We start from the raw sequence: 20892 nt of genomic DNA on the forward strand, positions 1-20892 counted from the left end.
CTTAAAGACAGAACAATTGAGGCTTAGACTCTCTTAAGGCCATACAGTTAAGCTGTATGGCCAAGGATTCTGATCAGATTTATTTGACACAGAATACCCAAGCATTAAGCTTTCTGTTCTGCTGCCTCCAGGGTGTGCTCCAGCCATGCCCTACCCAGATTATAAAATGGGGGCTCTGCAGCACATTCAACTTCCCTGAATTGGTGTGTATGCCTTTAGCCTTTTTCTGTATTTTAAATATCAGCAACAATAAAACCAGGAAAGCTTTGCTTCTTTATTTTAAGTCTGAATCAACTTTCTGGCTTCATCTTCTGGGAGGAAGCTAAATCTGCCTTTCATCCCTTAGTTCTTGGTGTCCAAGCGGCTAGCTGCTGTGAGGACCATTCATTCTCCCAATTTCCGTTCCCCCATTACAGCTGCTATTCGGTACTAGGCCATCAGCAAAATCAGTAGGTAGAGGGGCAACAGGAGATTGTCTATCTGAGTTGTGTATGCTTCCAGAAGCGACACAGTGCTGATGGACCCCAAAATCCAAGCATAGCTGTAGTTCAGGTCTACTCCACTGTCAAAGATTAGGATCAGAGCCACAGAGATGATTTGTGCAAATATAGATGTCATAGTTCCCTCGAATGTTTTCTTAGTTCCAGGCCAGCGGATCTCCCCCATGGTGCTGCCAAATATGGAGGCCACAGTATCGCCCACACCCACAGCCAGGACCCCAGCATAGGGGACCAGGGCTCTTGCTCCTCCGAGGCTGCCCTTCTGTGCACAGGGTCTGGGGATCAGCCAAATGGGAAGAGACATGCCCAGAAGCAGGTAGATGTGCGTCAGGATGAGGGGCCCGCTGTCCCGTTCATCCAGGAAGAGGGACAGAAGGCTGCGCAGAGTGTGACCCAGGGGCTTGATTCTGAAATAGCGCACATACTCCAGGAAGATGAAGACGGCCAGACACACGGTGGCGGCCACATACAGCAGTGGCCGGTCAAAGATGATACCGGGGATGTAAGTGGCCACCACAATGAAGTGGAAATACTTTCTGGTAATGGTAGGAGCCTTGTGCTTCTTGGACTCAGAAGATGACCGCTTGGCATTCTGGTACAGCACCACCAGGCAGGCCATGGTGGCCAGCAAGGACCAATAGGCTAGGAGGTAGATGCGAGTTTCTGTGTAGAAGAGGAACTGAAGAAGCCAGAGCAGGGGGTTCCTACGAATGAGCCAGTGCAGCCAGGGCAGAACCACACCAAGGCCCAGCACACAGGTCATGAGGTGGAAGAAGATAGAAGAGGCCCAGGTGCCCGAATCCATGAAGACAAAGAGGGTGCTGAAAAAGACACCCATGAGCACCATCCCCACCACCACCACCAACAGGAAGAAGTCCACTGGGTCCCCCTGGCTTTCAGTCAGAGAGCGCTTGATGAGCTGGTTGAGGACGAAGCTAATGCCACCCAATACCAGCAGTGCCTCCCCAGGAGTGAAGCAGCGGGGCAGCAGGTACAGCAGGATCATGTTGAGATAAACGAATATTAGCAGGACTTCCAGGACCTCGATCACCTCGCCCACACTGAGCGAGTGCTTCATAATATAAATGATAATACCTCCGGCCAAACCCGAGATGGCACAAGTATTGGTGGGCACCGGGCGAGTAATGCCCAGTGCCAACACCGAGGAGAAGAGGGCCACTGCCATGCCAGTGGCTGCAACCACAATGCCGAAGCGCTCGAAGTATGGGTTCCCTGCAGTCAGGCAGCGCTCCTTCATGACCAGCCCAAGCAAAGGCATGACCATGGAGGCCGGTAGTAAGCCACTGTTCGCGGACATTCGGAACTGGAAAACAGCATTCCCCTGCTGGAGCAGCCGGTCCCACTTGTACTGGACGTAGAAGGCCTGCACTGCTAAGGCCACGGCGCACCAGGAGTATCGGTCCCACACTGCAGCGTGGATGCTCAGCACCACTGCGAACACCACTGCAGCCTCCGCCAGCACTGACCCGCTCAGCGCAAACCCAGACTCCGGGGCTTGGGGAGGGCACTGTCGGGTCATGTCTCTAGGCCTGGGTATCTTGGGAGAAGAAGCTTGGTGACTAGGGACGCCTTGGCTTCTGGAGCCCTCAACCCGCCAAGCTGAGGGGCAGCAATTTCACCCAGGCAGCGACCTTCTCCAGTTTCCAAAAGAGTGCTTCACCGCGGGCCACTCTGAGGCCTGGGAGCCGGCGCCCAGTCACCCTCCACCGCTTTCAACCTACGGTGTAGCAGATGTTTGCACTCTTCACCTCTTACAGGCTCCACTGCCACCGCCGCGGACTCGCCTCACACCAGGGCAGCGCCATCTTGACAGCCCCTTCCTAGCCACGCCCACCACCACGTGATTGAAAACCCAGGCCCCCGGTCTGGCGGCGCACGGTCACGTGGGTGCAGCGTATAGGGGCGGGGCTGGGACGCGCGCGCGAAGATGGCGGCTGCCGCCGGTGGGCCGTGTGTGAGGTACGGAGTGGGGCGCAGCGAGAGGGTGGGGGGTGGCCGTGAGGCGCGGGGTGGGAGCTGGGCCGGAGTTGGAAACGGGACCCAGCGGCAGTGACGGAGACGGGCCCGGGCTGGGTGGACGGACACTTGCCGGGGAGGCGGTTAGGTCCAAACCGTTCCCGCTCGCGGGGCTGAGGACACTTTTTGGAGCGGGCCGGCCGCTCTCCTTTCTTCGTGGTCCCTATGCCTCCTGTCTTCCCCATACACCCACGCTTCCTGCACTACGCTCCCTGTAGGCACTGCGGGATATTTCGGGGTCTTCTGGAAGATCCACCCCACCGCGATCCCTGCCTTGCTGTCCCTGTGCCCTGCACCGCCTCGGGTGTGCCTTGCCCACGCCGCGAGTTCTTCCCGCGAGCATCCTTAGTTCCCGCCTTCTTTTATTTTTGACTAATGCTGATATTGATTCAATCAGCAGGCATGCCTTCATCTTCCAAATGATTCCGGGTACTGTGCCAGGGTTCGGACACAAGATGAATTACCCCAAAACAAACATAGTTCTCACGGAGTTCGTTCGTTCTTTCTTTCTTTCTTTCTTTCTTTCTTTCTTTCTTTCTTTCTTTTCTTTCTTTCTTTCTTTCTTTTCCTTTCTCTTTCTTGTTTTTCTTTTTTGAGGTAAGATCTTTTGTATCACGTGCAGGCCTTGAGATCCCTGTTTTCTTTGCCTCCTTGGTGCGGAAATTACAGACATGGATTGCGAGAGCCCCACTTGCCTTTAAAGAGCGCTTACTAGCGCCAGACCCCGGGAAAGTGCCTTGCAGGCCTTATCTCATTCATTTCCCACAACTAGGAGACGCACCTCCTGTTACACAGGACTAAGAAGTCCAGTTCATACATAGTCAGTCCCCCTCGTCTGCCCCTCGTGATAATCCCCATGAGGATTCAGATCGAAGGCTCTAAAGCCTTAATCAGCCCTCTGTATGTATCCACGTTATAGATGAGAAGTGTCTTCACCTCTCCTCCTCCCCTAAAATGTAAACATTCCCTGTTGCCCGGAATTGACTCTGCTAGTTTTATTTGCTATTGTTCCCTGCTGAACCCTTAAACACCCAGACAAACATGTAAATATCACATTGCCTATCTCTCTCTACAGTAGCCTCTTCACCGTCCACGGGCAGCAATTTCTTTGGAGTTTTCTGTGGATAAAGTGTGATTCTTGTGGGGGCCAGTTTGGTTTTCTTCCCCCTGTTGTTTCATGCTAGGCCTTGTATCCACAGCTATGGAGAAATACTTGTATGAAAACTTTAAAAAATGAATTTTTTTTTTTCGGAGCTGGGGACCGAACCCAGGGCCTTGCGCTTGCTAGGCAAGCGCTCTACCACTGAGCTAAATCCCCAACCCCGAATTTTTCAAAAGGAAAGGAAAATTTTGACTTGCCAGCAGGCTTTTAGCTTTCTGTGGAACTTCAAACCTATCTTTGAGGGAGGGAGGACTTTAACTGAACCTAGGGTTTTTATTTTACTTTTGTTTTGAGGTCCTAGGGGTCAAACCCAGGGCCTCATGAATGCTAGGCAAGCACTCTAGTACTGAGTCACAACCTGAGGGCACCTAGCAGTAGGATTCTAGGTACTGCCTTGGTCTATTAACACAATGACTTTTAGCACTGAAAAGTATGTGTCTTAGCAGTTTGGAGTAGTGGGCTGTGTTTCAAAAGATCGAGATCTGGAGCAAGAAAACGTCCATCCTGGTTTTTGTACCTACTGCTTTATGACTGGTCTTAGAAGTCGCCTTGTCATTTCAAGCTCCTACTTCTCCAAATGGAAATCGTCTTAATCCTTGTGTGCAAGGTGTGTGCACACTTGTGCTTGTGGAGGCTGTCGGGTACTTTACTTGGTCCATCCTTATTTTACCAAGGCGGGGTCTCCCTCCCGATGAATGAATTTGGAGCTTGCTAATTCAGGGCGTTCTTTGGTCTTCTTATCAGATGCTTTATCCATTGAGCCATCTCTGTAGTCTTGTGTTGTTTAGAGGCGTATTGGAGCAACCATGAAACCTGATGATCTATGTAGCTGTGACCGGTCTGGCAGTGTGACATCCCCCCTGACCCCCCAGTCATTCTGTTGTTGCATTTGCAGGTGTGTGCAGAGAAGCCAGCACCAGTGGCACTGGAGTGACACTCAACCACACAGAATCCTGTGAAAGTCACTCAGAATGTGGCAGAAAGTTGGTTTGGACATTGGTATTTTGATGTCTCTTGGTGTTCTTCAGTTAATGTGTTCGTAGAGCCTGAGTAGTGCAAGGGTGTGAAAAAGTAAAGATATTTTTGGAAAGCTATTGCTGGACCTAGTGTGGTGGTGCACACATTAAATCCCATCAGGGCCGTGGTGGTGCCCACATTAAATCCTAGTAGAGGTAGGCTGATCTCTGAACTCTAGGCCAGTCAGAGCTACACAGTAAAACCCTGTCTCAAAAAAGTTAAAAGCTATTGCTACTGAGTTTAAGTCCTAGTTTACAAGAGAGCCTGTGCTTTCTGGAATCAGGTAGACAGTGGCTGTGTTTGTTTCTGTGTAGAATATAACTGTTTCTTAAAAAGACTGGATTGGGGCTGGAGAGATGGCTCAGTGGTTAAGAGCACTGACTGCTCTTCCAAAGGTCCTGAGTTCAATTCCCAGTAACCACATGGTGGCTCACAACTGTCTGTAATGGGATCTGATGCCCACTTCTGGTGTGTCTGAAGACAGCTACAGTCTACTTAAATATAATAAATAAGTAAATCTTTAAAAAATAATAAGAAAAAAGACTATGTTCATGAGAATAACTCAAGTAGCTCAGTGTTATTTTCCATCCAAAAGTCTTTAAAATGTTCTTTCTTGAACATTTTATTTATTATTTTCATGTCTGTGAGTACTTTGCCTGCATGTATGTCTGTGTATCACCTTTGTGTAGTGTCTTGGATCTGAAATCACAGAGGGTTGTAAGTCACCTTGTGATGCTGGAAATTGAACCTGGATTCTGTCTAAGAGCAGCCAATGCAGCCCCTTCCCCCCAAAGTTTCAACCAGATGGATGTCTCTAAGGAGAATAAGCAATGTCTGATGTGCTTTTATTTATTTTTAGATTTTATTTTATGTATATGTGTGTACACCAGCAAGAATTTATGTGCACCAGGTATGTTAGTGGCCACAGAAGCCAGAAGGTGTTGATCTTCTGGAACTGGAGTTACAGGCACTTGTGAACTGCTTGGTGTGGTTGCTGGGAACCAACCCCAGGTGCTCTCTAATAGCAGTCATCTCCCCCACTCCTCCCTCTCGCATTCTCTCTTTCTGTTTGTGCCATGGTGTGTGTGTGCAGGTCAGAGGACAGCCCCCAGAATTCTGTTTTCTCCTTCCATGGTTTTTGGTTTTTCGAGATTCAAGACAGGGGATCTCTGGGTGGCATTGGCTGTCCTGGAACTCACTCTGTAGACTGGGCTGGGCTTGAACTCAGAGACCCGCCTGGCTCTGTCTCCCCAGTACCTAAGTTAAATGTGTGTAGCACCACCTTCCAGACTCTCTTTTCATCTTAATGTGGCTTCAAGGATTGAATGCAGATCTCCAGGCTTGAGTAGCAACTATCAGCAAGTGTTTGTGCCCGTGAGCTACCTGGCTGGCCCTTTGCCTCTTAGAAATAAAGTTCTATGTTGTTTCCTAGAATTTTAGATTAGTGATCTGTATGTTTGTATATTTTTACATTTATGTATTTATTTATGTATTGTATGTATGTTGGTGTGTGTTTGCTAAGGAGTGCATGTGGAGGTCAGGAATACCTTGCCAGAATCTGTTTTTTTCTTCCACTGTGTGTGTGTGGAGGGGGAGTTGGTCCTGGGATTCAATTCTTTAGGCTTAGTGGTAAGTAACTAGGTAATCTTTACCCATTTATAGTCTATCGATGCATTAAAAAAACAAAAACAGGGGGCTGGGGATTTAGCTCAGTGGTAGAGCACTTACCTAGGAAGCACAAGGCCCTGGGTTCGGTCCCCAGCTCCGAAAAAAAAAGAACCAAAAAAAAAAAAAAAAAAAAAACAACAACAACAAAAAAAACAAACTTAGTATGTGTCTGTGTATGAGGGAGCATGAGTGCCGTGTCATAGCTGGTGAGCAGAAGACACATCCAAGTCAGTCCTTCTGCTCTACAGTCAGGCTGAACACGGCTTGCAAGGCTTGTGCAGCAAGAGCTACACCATCTTGCAGGCCCAGTCAGTATGTTTTTTAAAAAGTCACCTCTGAAGCTACACACTTGTCTTCAGTTTCTCTCCTGTCCACTTAGCTCAGATGTGGTGCACACTTAGTTCCCGGAGGATAAAGGTAGAAGCGGTTTCCCTCCTGAGCCTTTAGGCCGGCTGTGTGAGAACCAGCCTCATCTGTTGTGTCTGCGCACTCCCTCCCTCCCTTGCCTGTGGGACCGAGTCTTTCTTCTGGAGGCAGTTTCTAGTGCCTCTGATTCTGTCTTGTAGGTGTGTGTTCCTCTGGAGTCTGCATCGTTAGTATCAGCCCATAGTACTTCCTTTTTGCAGATTATGTAATGTGCTGTTGGGTGACAGACTTTTCCTGGGGAGATGCAACACATGCACCTCTACTCAGTATAGGAGGAGCCACAGAAGACCAAAGGGATGCATGCGCCAGTGCACAGGTGAGGGATTACTTACAAGGAGCAGGAATAATGCAGAATCCTCTTCAGAGCCAGGCGGGGTGGCTCACACCTTTAATTCTTGCACTCAGAAGGCAGGCAGATCTCTTGAGTTTAAGGTCAGCCTGGTCTACAAAGTAAATTGCAGGACAGCCAGGGCTACGTAGAGTAACCCTGTATCAATCGATCAAACAAGCAAACAGTTTGATACAGCAGCTGCATCAGCAGAGAGCCCATCTCATCATGGTGACAACTGAAGACTGTGGTGCTGGGGGTGTCTGCAGTTTGCAGGCCTTGCAGGGAGCTGCATAACTGGAGCAGCTCTTCTCTGGGCAGTGTGGCTGGTCAGGGTCCCTTCCCCAGCAACTGTCTACTCACCTTTATACTGTGGGCAGGGGCCCTCCCTGACAAGTGACCCCTTGTGATCATGGTCTCCTACTACGCCCTCCCTCTAGGTCTCCCTTGCCTCCTGGAGGGCATGTCGCACCCGAGGAACATTCTCTATGACAGAGCCTTCCCAGTTTGTAAGCCGCATCAAGTCTTAGACTAACTTATATCTTCATCATTCACAGACAAGTGCAGAGTGTAGGGCCCATTAACACCATTCAACAACGATTCTATTCTTTATAAATAAAGTACCCATTTTAGTCTCTTCCATCCTGCCTCAAGTGCTTTAACTTGTTTTTCTGTTCCAAGTAGATTAGATTCTGGATTAGAGTCTAGAAGGGACTTACACCATTGTCCTCTGACACACTTTTATTTAACTCATACTGTTCTTTTTTTTTTTTTTAATTATTTATTTAATGTATATGAGTACACTGTAGCTGTCTTCAGACACACCAGAAGAGGGCACTGGATCCCATTACAGATGGTTGTGAGCCACCATGTGGTTGCTGGGAATTGAACTCATGACCTCTGAAAGAGCAGTCAGTGCTCTTAACCGCTGAGCCATCTCTCCAGCCCCCAGCTCATACTGTTTTTAAAATTTATTTTATTTGTGTGTGTGTGTGTGTGTGTGTGCGCGCGTGCGCGCGCGCGTGCGTTTGTGTGCGTGTGCGTGCCATAAGCACACATGTGAAGTCAGAGGACAGCCTGAAAGCTGCTTTGTCCCTCTCCTTTCACTGTGTAAGCCCCACAGTCCCCAGGTTCAGTGACAAGAGCCTTTACCCACTGAACCATTTCATGGGCCCTCAGCATGTAAAGGTACATCTATTCATGTGGCCTCTTGTATGTCTGCTGCTGTGTTAAGGTGATGGTTGGCCTCTAAGAACTGGAAGCTTCACTGCAATCCATATACTTACTAGGTTACAGGACAAGTTGTTTTTCTGACACAGGGTCTCATAGCCCAGGGCTAGCCTGTGTAATTGAGGCTGCCCTTAAATTCCTGATGATTCTGACTCCATCTCCCAGGGCTACAGGATTATAAGCTGGAGCCACTAAACCCAGTGCATGATGAATTCATTTTTTCTTTTTAAAAAAGATTTCTTACTAATTGTTTTTAAAGATTTATTTATTATATATAAGTACACTGTAGCTGTCTTCAGACACACCAGAAGAGAGCATCAGATCTCATTACAGACAGTTGTGAGCCACCATGTGGTTGCTGGGAATTGAACCTGAGTCTTCTGGAAGAGCATCCAGTGTGCTTAACCACTGGGCTGTCTTTCCAGCCCTGCTCATAACTTTTCTTTTTTTTTTTAATTTTTTTTTTTTAGATTTATTTATTTATTATATATAAGTACACTGTAGCTGTCTTCAGATACACCAGAAGAGGGCATCAGATCTCTTTACAGATGGTTGTGAGCCACCATGTGGTTGCTGGGAATTGAACTCATGACCTCTGGAAGAGCAGTCGGGTGCTCTTAACCGCTGAGCCATCTCTCCAGCCCAATAACTTTTCTAACTACATTTCCAGGTGATCCACTTAAGTCTTCCTTGGGCGTTACATGCAAGTGGCGCATAGATTTACATGAAAGCAAAGACCAGTACATGCCACTAAAAATAAAAATAAAGGTCACAAACACACACATAACACACAGAGACCCAAGGGAAAAACAGAATGCAACATTGTTTCATTTGTTTGGGAAAGGAAAGAGGAAAGAAAGTTTTATTGAACACTGGTTTTTTGAGAGCAACTCTAGCTCCCTGCCTCTCCCTCCCATGTGCTGGCCTCACAGGTGCGCCTGCCCAGCCAAAACATTTGATTACCTCAAAATGATCTTGATACGGTTTTTATAATTGAGAGTGTTTTGTTTTTCCTTTTCATGTTTGTTTTTTATTTTCTATTTAGCTTTACTTAAGGAATAATTATCAAAAATTAAACATACTTAGAACATACAACATGTTTTTATATTTCTGTATATGTGGAGCAAAATGATATATTCCATTGAGAAATGTTACCTCCTTTCTTCTCTCTTTGGTAGGCTCTCACTCTGTAGCCTAGACCAGCCTTGAACTTGAACTTGCCTCAGCTTGCTGATGTTGGTATTATAAACATTTGCTCTTGTGCTTAGCCTGAAAATTTTTTTAAAAGAATTATTTTATATATGTAAATATACTGTAGCTATCATCAGACACACCAGAAGAGGGCATCAGATCCCACTACAGATGGTTGTGAGCCACCATGTGGTTGCTGGGATTTGAACTCAGGACCTCTGGAGGAGCAGTCAGTGCTCTTAACCGCTGAGCCATTTCTCCAGCCTGAGGATTTTTTTTTAATTTATTTTAAAAATTTATAACTTTATGTGTATGTATGTGCCTGTGTATGCCAACATGATGGGTGTCCTCGGGGACCAGAGGGCAGTGTTAGATCTCGCAGGCAGTTGTGAGCTGTTTGACGTGGATGCTGGGAGCCTAGTGCAGGCTCTCAGGAAGAGCAGCAAGCACACTTAACGGTGGTGTCATCTCTCCAGCTCCACTTTCTTTCTTTTTTTTTTTTTTTAATTTTTTTTATTTATTTATTATGAGTACACTGTAGCTGTCTTCAGACACACCAGAAGAGGGCATCAGATCTCATTACAGATGGTTGTGAGCCACCAAGTGGTTGCTGGGATTTGAACTCAGGACCTCTGGAAGAGCAGTCAGTACTCTTAACCGCTGAGCCATCTCTCCAGCCCGCAGCTCCACTTTCTTCCCATTACATGCTCCTTGAATTTGTTCTGTAGCTGAGGATGACCTGGAACCCCCATATCCTGCCTCCACCTCCCCAGCACTGGGATCACAGGGATAGCGAGGGCCGTCTGGTCTGATTTACGTGGTCCTGGAGATGGAACCAGGGCTTGGGCTTGTTGAGCAAGCAACTCTGTCAGCCGAGCAGCAGTTCCTGCAACCGAGCATTAGACTTTTCCAACAGCACTAACCACAGCCTCGGGCATGCTAGATGCACAGCAATTGCCAGTTTAAAGAAGGTCCCCACGTTTACATTTGCTACATCCAGGCTTGTCAATTAAGTAAGCCTTGACAGCGGGTGTGAGCACTTGGAGAACACTGAACCTCTTTAGTGTCCTCGCCTCTATGTCATTATTGAGGCTGCTTTATTATCAGCATAAAGAGAAAATTTTGTTCCAATTACTGGATCTAGTCCCTCAGTTATTTTTGGACTGTGAATGTTATCCTGTTATCAGAAAAAGATGATATGTGGTCCAGTGCACTGGTGTGGGAGTTGGTAACTGTGGGTTTAATAGATGAAAGTTGTCTTTATAGATGCATTAACTGTCAGGAGAGACATAGTGTCTAGGAGTGTTTATGTCTCTGATGGGAAATCCCTGGTGGCAGCCGTGGTGTACATGGCTCTCACACTTTGTGTTTCAGTCTCTCTTACCATGACATTGGTTTATTGTACACACGAGTGGGGTATGTGTGCCATAATACAGGTGTGGAGCTCCGAGGATGATTCAAAAAGAGTCGGTCTCCCCTTCCATGTGGCTCCCAGGGATTAAACCAGGTTGTGAGGCTTGGTGCCCAGCAGCTTCACCCGCTGAGCCATCTCGCTGGCCCTTGTTTGTGGTTCAGTCTTTTTTTTTTTTTAATTTATTTATGTATTATGAGTACACTGTGGCTGTCTTCAGACACACCAGAAGAGGGCATCAGATCCCATTACAGATGGTTGTGAGCCACCATGTGGTTGCTGGGAATTGAACTCAGGACCTCTGGAAGAGCAGTCAGTGCTCTTAACCGCTGAGCCATCTCTCCAGCCCGAAGTTTTAGTCTTTTTTTTTTTTTTGGTTCTTTTTTTTTCGGAGCTGGGGACCGAACCCAGGGCCTTGAGCTTCCTAGGTAAGCGCTCTACCACTGAGCTAAATCCCCAAATCCCCAGGCCCCCTTTGTTTTAGTCTTAATGAGAAAAACTGTTTTCAGTTTTTTTCCTTTAAATTTTGTCTGTGGGGTGGATCTATGCATTGAATGTATGTTGACATGTATAGACACAGATGTATATGGAGGCCCTAGACAGATTGAAGCTTCTTCAACTGTGCTCCACTTTATTCACTGATGTAGAGTCCGAGACAGTCTACACACAGCAGTATGTCGTGTCTAGCTAGCCAACTTGTTCTAGGGATCCTTTCTTGTCTCTGCCATCTAAATGCTGGAATTAGTAGGTGTCTCTGTCTCTCTCTCTCTCTCTGTCTCTCTCTCTCACACACACACACACACACACACACACACACACACACACACACACACACACACAGAGAACATTTACATTGGTGGTTCTGGGATCTGAAGTCCCATCCTTATGCTTGGCCGTGGGCGTTTTATCCACTGAGCCATCTTGTCAGCCCAGGTTTTTGTTGATTTATTTTTCATTTATTTGTATGTGTGAGCGATCTCACTGGCCCTTAGATTTTATTTTTGAGCCAGGAATCTGCTGTTCCCCAAGGACATTAAACTTGGTATTTGTTATATTGCTTGGACTTCTCTAACTCCCAAGTGCTGGGATGACACGTGTGAACCACCACACCTGGTTCTGTAGTGCTGGGATCAAACCTGCGGCCTTATGCATGCCTTGTACATGCTTCTTGCATGCCTTGTGCAATCCAGGTGAATACTTTACCAATGGAGCTGCATTTGCACCTCTGTGGAAACTTCTAAATTACAAGTATTTATTTATTTTGTGTGTGTGTGTGTGTGTGTGTGTGTGTGTGTGTGTATGTATGTATGTATGTGTGTATGTATGAACAACTTGTGGAGTTCCTCTTCTTCCACCATATGGCTTCCTGGTACGGCAAGCCTTAGCAGCAAGCACAGTTTTAAGAGATGATATTCTCATATATCATATAGCTCAGGCTGGCCTTGAGCTCTGTGGGATTAGCTGTCTTTGTTTTTATATGCTGTGTGGCTTAAGCTAATATCTTATACTTTTAGACCACATACAATGATCCATTCTTGTATTCCCAGTACGTAGGCCGAGGCAGGAGGATCATTTTAAGTTTGAGACCATGGTGTACTAAGTAATTAATTTCAGCCCAGCTTGGGCTGTGGTATGAGATCTTGTATCAAAAACCTACTAATAATAAAAATCAAGAAACAATTTAAAAATCCTATGTTCTTATATTTGAAGAACAAAATTATGTCTGTGCTTTCTTTTTTCAGGAGCAGTAGAGAACTCTGGACGATTCTCCTCGGGAGGTCAGCTCTTAGAGAATTGGTGAGTTGCAGTGTCCTAGACTGATTTTTAGTAGTTTTCATAATTTTAATTACAAAAAACAAAATCAGAAAAACCCCAAATGGAGACTTGTGTTCTTGTGTAGCTACTGAAATTTTCTAGGTCACCCTTTGCTTGTGCCATGTGTTCTGTAAAGACAGTCATGCCAACACTGAGGCTGCCTGAGAACGTGCTGCAGAGAGCGTCTGCTGCTTGGGCTGAGAAAGGCTCTCAGGCCTCTTGTCTCACGCTTTCTGTTTGCCTTTAGTAGTTTTTACTACCATTCTCTAAGCTCTGGGAGGACTTCACTCCCAGCCTTGCCCAGGTTCTCTCAGATCCGAGGGTGAAAGACACACACACACACAACACACACTCACACACACACACACACACACACACACAGACACAGAGAGAGAGACAAGACAGACAGACACACACATAGACATACACACTCACACACACACACACACACACACACACACACACACACACACAGACACACTCACACTAGCTTATTTTTTATATGCTTAGCTCAATGGCCAGGCCTTCCTTAGCTATAGAGCCCTTCTTTTCACTCCCAGCTCAGCACTCTAAATCTGCCCTCAGCTTAGTTGCGTTTCTAATCTCCCGCCTGCTTCCCCAGGCCCAGTTGGGGAAGTCCTGCCTATTCCACCCAGCTCACTGGCCACTAGCATCTTTATTGATTGACCAACTGGGGAACAGGATCTTCAGGGTTCACATGCAGATTTCCGATCGGAGCATCAGAACCACCCTCTACAGCCTTTAGCTTCCAAATCAGAGAGGCTCTGAGTTCTATATGATCAGAGAAGGATAACCATTCATGTCTGTCCTTCAGTTTCTTACCCTGTGAAGAGTGATCTGGTGACATTCACTTACTGTTCACCTTCTGTTATAAATAACACAGCCTTACACCTATCTTAGAACCTTATATGATATACCTTCAGCTGCTTCTAGAATGGATCCTTAGAGAAGGACATCTTAGAGAGTGTTGTGTGCTTAGTCCTCTAGTACAGCACATCTGGGCATGGTTCATATTGTAACCCCACTACCCCAGAGGCTGGAGTAGATCTCAGGGTTAGACCAGCTTAGACTACCTAGTAGTAGACCATCTCAAAAAGAAAAACAAAAAAACAAAGACCAAATGATTAGGACTAGGCAAATGTTTGTTTATTTTTACTTTATATATGTGAGTGTTTTGCCTGCCTGTATGTGTATACACCACATGCATGTCTGCTGTCAAGGAGGCCACAAGAGGGCATTTGATATCCTGGACTTCAGTCACAGACAGGTGTTGGCTGCCATGTAGGTAGTAGGAACTCTTCTGCAAGAGCACTCAGTGGCTGCCTTAATCTAGTTTATTACAATAAAGTGATTTTATTTTTATTTAATGGTTACTTGTTTTTATGCACATAGGTTTTGCCTGGGTGTGTATGTCTATGTGAGAGTGTTGGATTCCCTGGAACTGGAGTTACAGACAGCTGTGAGCTGCTGTGTGGTTGCTGGGAATTGAACCTTGGTCCTCTGGAAGAGCAGCTACCTCAGAACCACTGAGCCACCTCTCCAACCCCATGAAGTGATTATATTAAAAAAGCAAAACAAAACAGAACCACCCCCCCCCCCCGACTTCTGGGGTGTATCCAGCATTTTAGAATGACAAACATGATCTGCTGTTTAGTAAACTAATGTAATCATTAGAAAGCCACTTTATAAATATTTCCATAAATGATACTGGGGTATTATCAAAGAAAGCATTACAAAATTCTGTATTTAGAATGCTTTACACCAGCGGTTCTCATCTTTCCTAATGCTGTGACCCTTAATAAAGTTCCTCATGTTATGGTAACCCCCAGCCATAAAGTTATTTTTGCTTGCTGCTGTTGTGAATTGTAATGCAAAAATGTGTATTTTCCAATGGTCTTAGGAGACCCCTGGGTCTTAGGATACCCCTGTGAAAGGATTGTTTGACCTCCCTAACGATTGAGACTATAAACTATATATAGTCTTTAAACTATAGTGGAAACGTTTCAAAAGGACACAAAGGAGTGTGTGTGTGTGTGTGTGTGTGTGTGTGTGTGTGTGTGTGTGTGTGTGCTGTGAGCTTGAAGTCTGACTTAGGTTGCATTTGTGTAATTGCCTTGTTCTTTTGCAGAACCAGATTGAGGCGGAACTGAACAAACACTGGCAGCGGTTGTTAGAGGGTCTTTCTTACTACAGACCTCCCAGGTATGGCACGTGTTCACGCCTGCTGGTGCTAGTCCTGTCCTCATCCCCCAGGACCCAGCATGGGTAAAACTGTCCTGCGTGCTTCTGCGGTTGCTCAACAGCAAGTGAGCAGTCGGGGTGCCTGTCGAAAGGGGGTTACTTCCCTCCACAGTAACCCAGTTGTCAGCCATCCTTCCCAGACAGTTTCTCTGGAGCACTGGCTCTCCTGGAACTCTCTCTGTAGAACAGGCTGGCTTGGGGATTTATTGAGTATTCAAGTACTATTTTTTTTCTTTTCTTTTCTTTTCTTTTTCTTTTTTTTTTTTTTTAAATTTGTGTCTCTTGTCACAGCCAGTCACAGCCAGAGGTCAAAGGTCATGAGCTTTCAGAAGCTGGCTCCCTCCTGTCACTGTGGGCCCAGGGACTCATGTGGGCCAGGCTTGTACAGCAGGCGCTCTTTACCCACCCACTAGTCAAGTACTGTTTGTAACATCTCCAGTTCACCACATTTTTGTTCTAAGTGCAGAGATAGAGCAAGCAGTGAAAAGGTTGCTGACAGCTGGTACTTGTGTGATGCTGCTTTTTCCAAACATTCTTCATGAGATAGTTAGGCAGGGGATTCGTATGGTAAGAAAGTCATCAGGAGGCTGGAGGTACTACTCAGTGGTTGAATGCGGTACACCAAGGCTCTCAAGTCAAACTCTAGCACCACGACAAAAAAAGTACGCTGTATCGTCATCACAGTCTTGTTAATTAATTGTTTTTATTTATTCTTTTCTCATATACTACCCCGACTGCAGTCCCCTCCTCCCCTCCCCTCTCAGTCCTTTCACCCCATTATCATACATCATTTCATCTTTCTTTGGTGAGAGTGCTTGAGATAGCTTCTCTGTGTAGCCTTGGCTGTCCTGGACCTCACTCTGTAGACCAGGCTGGCCTCAAACTCAGAGCCACTCTGCCTCCTGAATGCTGGGAGTAAAAGCATGCGCCACTACCTCCTCCTGGTGGCCCTTTGTGTGGCGGGTATTCTCCACTGGAGAAAGTAATGCAGTCACCCAAAGAGTACACACAAGTTCAAGTTCCGGGGGAACTGGTGCCCTCCTCCTGGAGGCCCTGGACACACATGCAGGCCACACACCTGAACGGTAATAATAAAAAGGCAGGGGAACTGATTGATTCCTGTGCGTTCTCACTGGGCACAGAACGCTGGGAGCTGCGCGTTCCAGCTGTTTCTCTGCCAGCCTCTTTCACACACTGTCCTCTTGGCGGGTAAAATCAAAATTCCTGAAACCTGCAATTTAGCAATTAGATTTCTATGTTTTTGTTTATTTTTTTAAAGATTTATTTATTTATTTATTTATTTATTTATTTATTTATTTAATGTATGTGAGTACACTGTCGCTGTCTTCAGACACACCAGAAGAGGGCATCAGATCCCATTACAGATGGTTGTGAGCCACCATGTGGTTGCTGGGAATTGAACTCAGGACCTCTGGAGGAGCAGTCAGTGCTCTTAACCGCTGAGCCATCTCTCCGGCCCAAATTCATATGTTAAATACTCAATCCACAATACATCCCCAGAATAAATTAACTGCCAATCAATAAAAATAGAAACCACCCACCTAGATAAGGTAAAATTGATCTGGACCACCTGAATCAGAATCATCTTTCTCCGTCGACTCCATCTTCATTTTCCTCTCCTTCCTAGCCTTTTCCCCGCCTGCCCTTCCTTCTCATCTAATGATAGACCACACCTTATCCTGGACCTGCCTTGCTGCACCGTGACATCATCCTACACACACCCATACACATGAAGAAAAAAGTTTAGAAAGTTTTAGGCAATAACATGGCATTAGAAGTCTGATAAAATGTTTGTTTGTTTGTTGAGACAGCTCTGTCTGACTTGTAACTACTATATAGATTAGGTTGGCCTTGAACTTAAAGATACCTGCCAGCATCTGTCTCTCAAGTGCTGGGAGTTAAAGGCTTATGGTTCTATGCGTTGACACCACGCCTCCATGCCTCCACACCTCTACACCTAGCTAAATGTTTTGTTTTTTTTTAAATAACTAAAATTAAACTCTAGACTGTATCGTCATTTAACGTTTTTTTGTCTTTTCGAGCTCTGGGGTTGAGCTGAAGAGCCTCTCAACGGGTGCTCTGCCAGCTGACCTACATCCCTAGCATCCCTAGGCCTGAGTGTCGTGCTCTCACATGCTGCATTCAGTTGTCATGTGTCCCTGTCTGGGCTCAGCTGTGACTGCGTCTCAGTTTCTTCCTTGCTTTCCTGACTTCGAGCAGGTTTAAGTAGAGTGACTGAGTATTTTATGGAATGTCTTCCACTTTGAAGTCTTTGTCACTGTGTACTTGGGGTCTGGGCTTTTCAGAGGCATCACTTCAGCCGGCATGTGCTAGACTTATGCAGCAAGCGGTGATGTTGCCCTTGGTCACTCTACTGAGGAGTTCCAGGACAAGGACACCTGACGTGGCCCTCTGGCCTCCACATATGCTCCCCTCCAACGTGATTAAAGATGCATCTACAAGTAACACTATTGTCACTAGGGTATAAGGCTCATAGCTGATTGTGTTACATAGGCATAGCCAGTTCTGTGTTACAAAGTTTACTATAGATGCGAATGCATATGTATTTTACGGGCACTAAAGGGAAAAAGAAGGCCAGTGCCATTGACTGTTTTTATTTTCTCCCCTTGGCGGTTGTTGTGAATGAGGAAATAACTTAGCGTTTTTCTCACAGTCCAAGCTCAGCTGAAAGAGTGAAGGCTAATAAAGATGTGGCGTCACCTCTGAAGGAGCTGGGCTTAAGAGTCAGCAAGTTCTTGGTGAGTAAGAATGAGCAGGGGTTGGGGACTTAGCTCAGTGGTAGAGTGCTTACCTAGGAAGCGCAAGGCCCTGGGTTCGGTCCCCAGCTCCGAAAAAAAGAACCAAAAAAAAAAAAAAGAATGAGCACAGGGTCAGCTTGTGCTGCTGCGGATGTCTGCAGCTTCACCGTTGATGACATTATACGAGCGCTAAGCATCACGGCTGTTGTTCACTTACCGTTTCTCGCTCTAGGGTCTGGACGAGGAGCAGAGCGTGCAGTTGCTGCAGTGTTACCTTCAGGAGGCCTACAGGGGTACTCGGGACTCACTGAAGGTTTGTGGCTCTGTCCAGCCCCCATTGGCCTTTCTCCCTTGTAGGGTTTGTGTCCTTGCTCTGTACATAAGCAATTAGAGATCTGTAGGTATTAGGAAAGATTTATTTATTTGGTTTTTTGAAACAGGATTTCTTTGTATAGCTCTGGTTGTCCAGGAACTACCTTTGTAGAACAGGCTGGCCTCAAAATCAGAGCTCTACCTGCCTCTCTCCAGTGCTGGGACTAAAGGGGTGCGACCCACTGCCCAGCTAGGCAGGGCTCTACAGCTGGGGAGACGCCCAGTGTGTGTTCACTCTTGCAGGGGTTGGAATGTCAAAGAATTACATGTAAGTGAGAGAGCTGAGAGAGCATCCAGCCTGCCCAGCGTCAATCTTTTGTAGAAAGAGACAGACCAGAGGAGAAGGGAAGGATTTGAGCGCCAGTTTGGATAGACTTGGCTTAAACATAAGGTAGAGATGTTTACAGAAACAAAGTAGAAGGGCAGTCATGAAGGGTGCGGTGCATCTTTTTCTCTGCCAGTTGAATTCCTCTTTAAGACAGTTTCTTGACTACTCTGTTTTCCTTCAGACAGTCCTGCAAGATGAGAGGCAGAGCCAGGCCTTAACCCTGAAGGTAAGCACTGATTGCTGGCTCATTCTCTGGTGGACACTTGTGTGGTAGCTTCCAGCTCGCAGGAACTCAGTGTTCAGAACACCTCACTATATAGATCTACCTCCCTGTGCTCCTCAGTACTGGGTAATAGGGGCATGTGAGACACATCCTATCTTGCCTCATTTTTCTAGGTCTTAGTTGAGGCTTCTTAACCCCAGGATCCAGCTGAGGAATTTTTCCCAGAGTGCCTTCTGCTGCTGGTGCCTAGAACTCATTTGGGGATGACTGTTCTCCAAGGCTCAGTTAGCTTGAGATTTTGTGCAGAGAGGGACAACTCAGGGATTCAAGGATGTCAAGCAAGCATCCCCCACTGAGTCCCCGTCTGTCTTCTTAGATTAGATGCAGCAGGATCGGTCTGTAGTCTGTTCTGCAGCCTTCTCACTTCAGGGCTGTCCCAGGGATTTGAATTCTGGAGTATTTCCTGTTGACACTCAATGCAGCTCAAGTCTGTTGCTTGAAACATGACCGAGCATGTGGTCCTGGTAGATGGATGTTTGTTTTATGTATTTGATATACCAGTTTGTATCTTCTGTATTATTTAGACCCTTTGAGAACTCATGCTAGAAAATTGTAGAAGGAAGTAGAAATTCTTCCTAGCCCATATAAAAGATACACAGTCAGGGTCTTTTATTTATAGCTGTGAGCCTAGACTGGGCGGGCTTGGAGCTACTCTAAGTTTCCCAGCTGTAATATTGCTGGTTTTCATGGCCATCTCCTCTCATGGTCGCCTCCTCCAGTCTCTGTGTCCTTCCTTCTTCTCTCCTGCCTCTACCTGCAACCTCAGCCACGTAAATGAAAACCTGTCTACTTCTACCTGTTGCCCAGTCATAGGCTTTAGTCCTCGCTTGACCAGTTAACCCGGGGAGCAAGGTTACATAGCATCACTTGGTGTTCATGATGATCTCCTCGTCGGGGGCGACCAGATCTTGGGGGCCAGAATTTAGCATTTGAATACAAGCAACATCATACCAACCCACTAGAGAGAAATTGGTTTTTGGAAATTTGTTTAGATTATTAAGTAATAATTCCTTCGGTCTTCCATGACTGTGGAGGATCTGATTCAGTGAGTTTGCATTCGTGAGGGCTGTTATTTGTAAGTTTCTGTCTGTGTTTAAAATTGTTATTGGCCTGGAGGTGGTTCAGAGGCCTCAGTTGGGTTCGTAAGACCCGTGGCAGCTGATGCCTTGCCTGCAGTTCTAGGGCACTCTTTGCCCTTCTTCCTCTGGCTGTGGTAGGCACCTGCACCATGTGGTACACACAAACAAACATAAAGAGAAGTGAATTTAAGATGTTTGTATCTCGTGTATACCTCCACAGCGGGCGTGTGGAGGGCAGAGAATGACGTGTGGCAGTTGGCTCTCCTTCCACCGTGTGGGCCTGGAGCTGGAGCTCGGGTTGTCGGGTTTGTTGACCTTTCCCACTGAGCCATCTTTCCTGCCTTCCACTCACAGTTTTGAAGGATCTGATCATCAGCAGTTATAAAGTTGAGTCTTCTTTTTGCAAGAGTGAGTGATTGATTTTGAAATTTTGTATTTTCACCCTAGATTGCAGATTACTATTACGAAGAAAGAACCTGCATTCTTCGCTGTGTCTTACACCTTCTGACATATTTCCAAGATGAGCGCCATCCCTACAGGGTGAGCCTGCTTGGTTTGCTTTTCCTCTATCCTGTGTCCTTCAGATTTGCATAATCTCATATCACTCATTCTCTAGAATGCTTACATTTTATTCTACACACGAGGTTCTGTGTTCTGGTTTTTAAGGCCGAATATGCTGACTGTGTTGACAAACTAGAGAAGGAGCTAGTTTTAAAGTACCGACAGCAGTTTGAGGAGCTGTATAGAACAGAAGCACCGACTTGGGAGACGCATGGCAACCTCATGGTATGTAGTCCTTGGGCTTATCTCTAGCTCAGCAGAGTAACGTGCCTTGTTCAGGGCACCCTGGTGGAGTTAGACACCTGAGCATATGTGTAGGAGTGGGTCAGAACAAAACTCTGACTAATGGTCCCTGGTTCTGAGCCTTTCCTTGGTCTGTTTTATCTTTTTTTCTTTCCTCATTTGTGTTAGGATTATAGGGTTAAAACCCACCCAACCTTCT

The 20892-nt window shown here is 46.3% G+C and overlaps 2 protein-coding genes across 5 annotated transcripts in view; one reads left to right on the forward strand and one right to left on the reverse strand.

Annotated features, from left to right (window-relative positions):
- Positions 1-261: 261 nt before the first annotated feature.
- Dolk (dolichol kinase) lies at positions 262-2300 on the reverse strand. Its single transcript, NM_001107826.1, has one exon. The coding sequence runs from the start codon at positions 2038-2040 to the stop codon at positions 430-432; it is 1611 nt and encodes a 536-aa protein (NP_001101296.1). The 5' UTR covers positions 2041-2300; the 3' UTR covers positions 262-429.
- A 97-nt stretch (positions 2301-2397) lies between these two features.
- The window catches only part of Nup188 (nucleoporin 188), a 56345-nt gene continuing 37850 nt past the window's right edge, over positions 2398-20892 (forward strand). For 2 of the 4 annotated variants that reach the window (XM_006233905.4, XM_039106780.2), the window contains exons 1-8: positions 2398-2480; positions 12713-12767; positions 14935-15008; positions 17743-17827; positions 18060-18140; positions 18709-18753; positions 20337-20429; positions 20556-20675. In XM_006233905.4, coding sequence (XP_006233967.1) covers positions 2449-2480; positions 12713-12767; positions 14935-15008; positions 17743-17827; positions 18060-18140; positions 18709-18753; positions 20337-20429; positions 20556-20675 — 585 coding nt within the window. In that variant the 5' untranslated portion in view covers positions 2398-2448. Of the gene's footprint in view, positions 2481-7046; positions 7127-12712; positions 12768-14934; positions 15009-17742; positions 17828-18059; positions 18141-18708; positions 18754-20336; positions 20430-20555; positions 20676-20892 lie in introns of those variants that run through there. The other 2 variants (NM_001427655.1, XM_006233906.5) reach the window with 2 other exon arrangements.

The sequence above is a fragment of the Rattus norvegicus genome, chromosome 3 (genome assembly GCF_036323735.1).
Source record: "Rattus norvegicus strain BN/NHsdMcwi chromosome 3, GRCr8, whole genome shotgun sequence".
Classification (NCBI taxonomy): Eukaryota; Metazoa; Chordata; class Mammalia; order Rodentia; family Muridae; genus Rattus; species Rattus norvegicus.

Excerpts from the sequence above, each read along its gene's own strand:
- Dolk (NM_001107826.1), bottom strand. The coding sequence starts at position 2,040 with ATGACCCGACAGTGCCCTCCCCAAGCCCCGGAGTCTGGGTTTGCGCTG.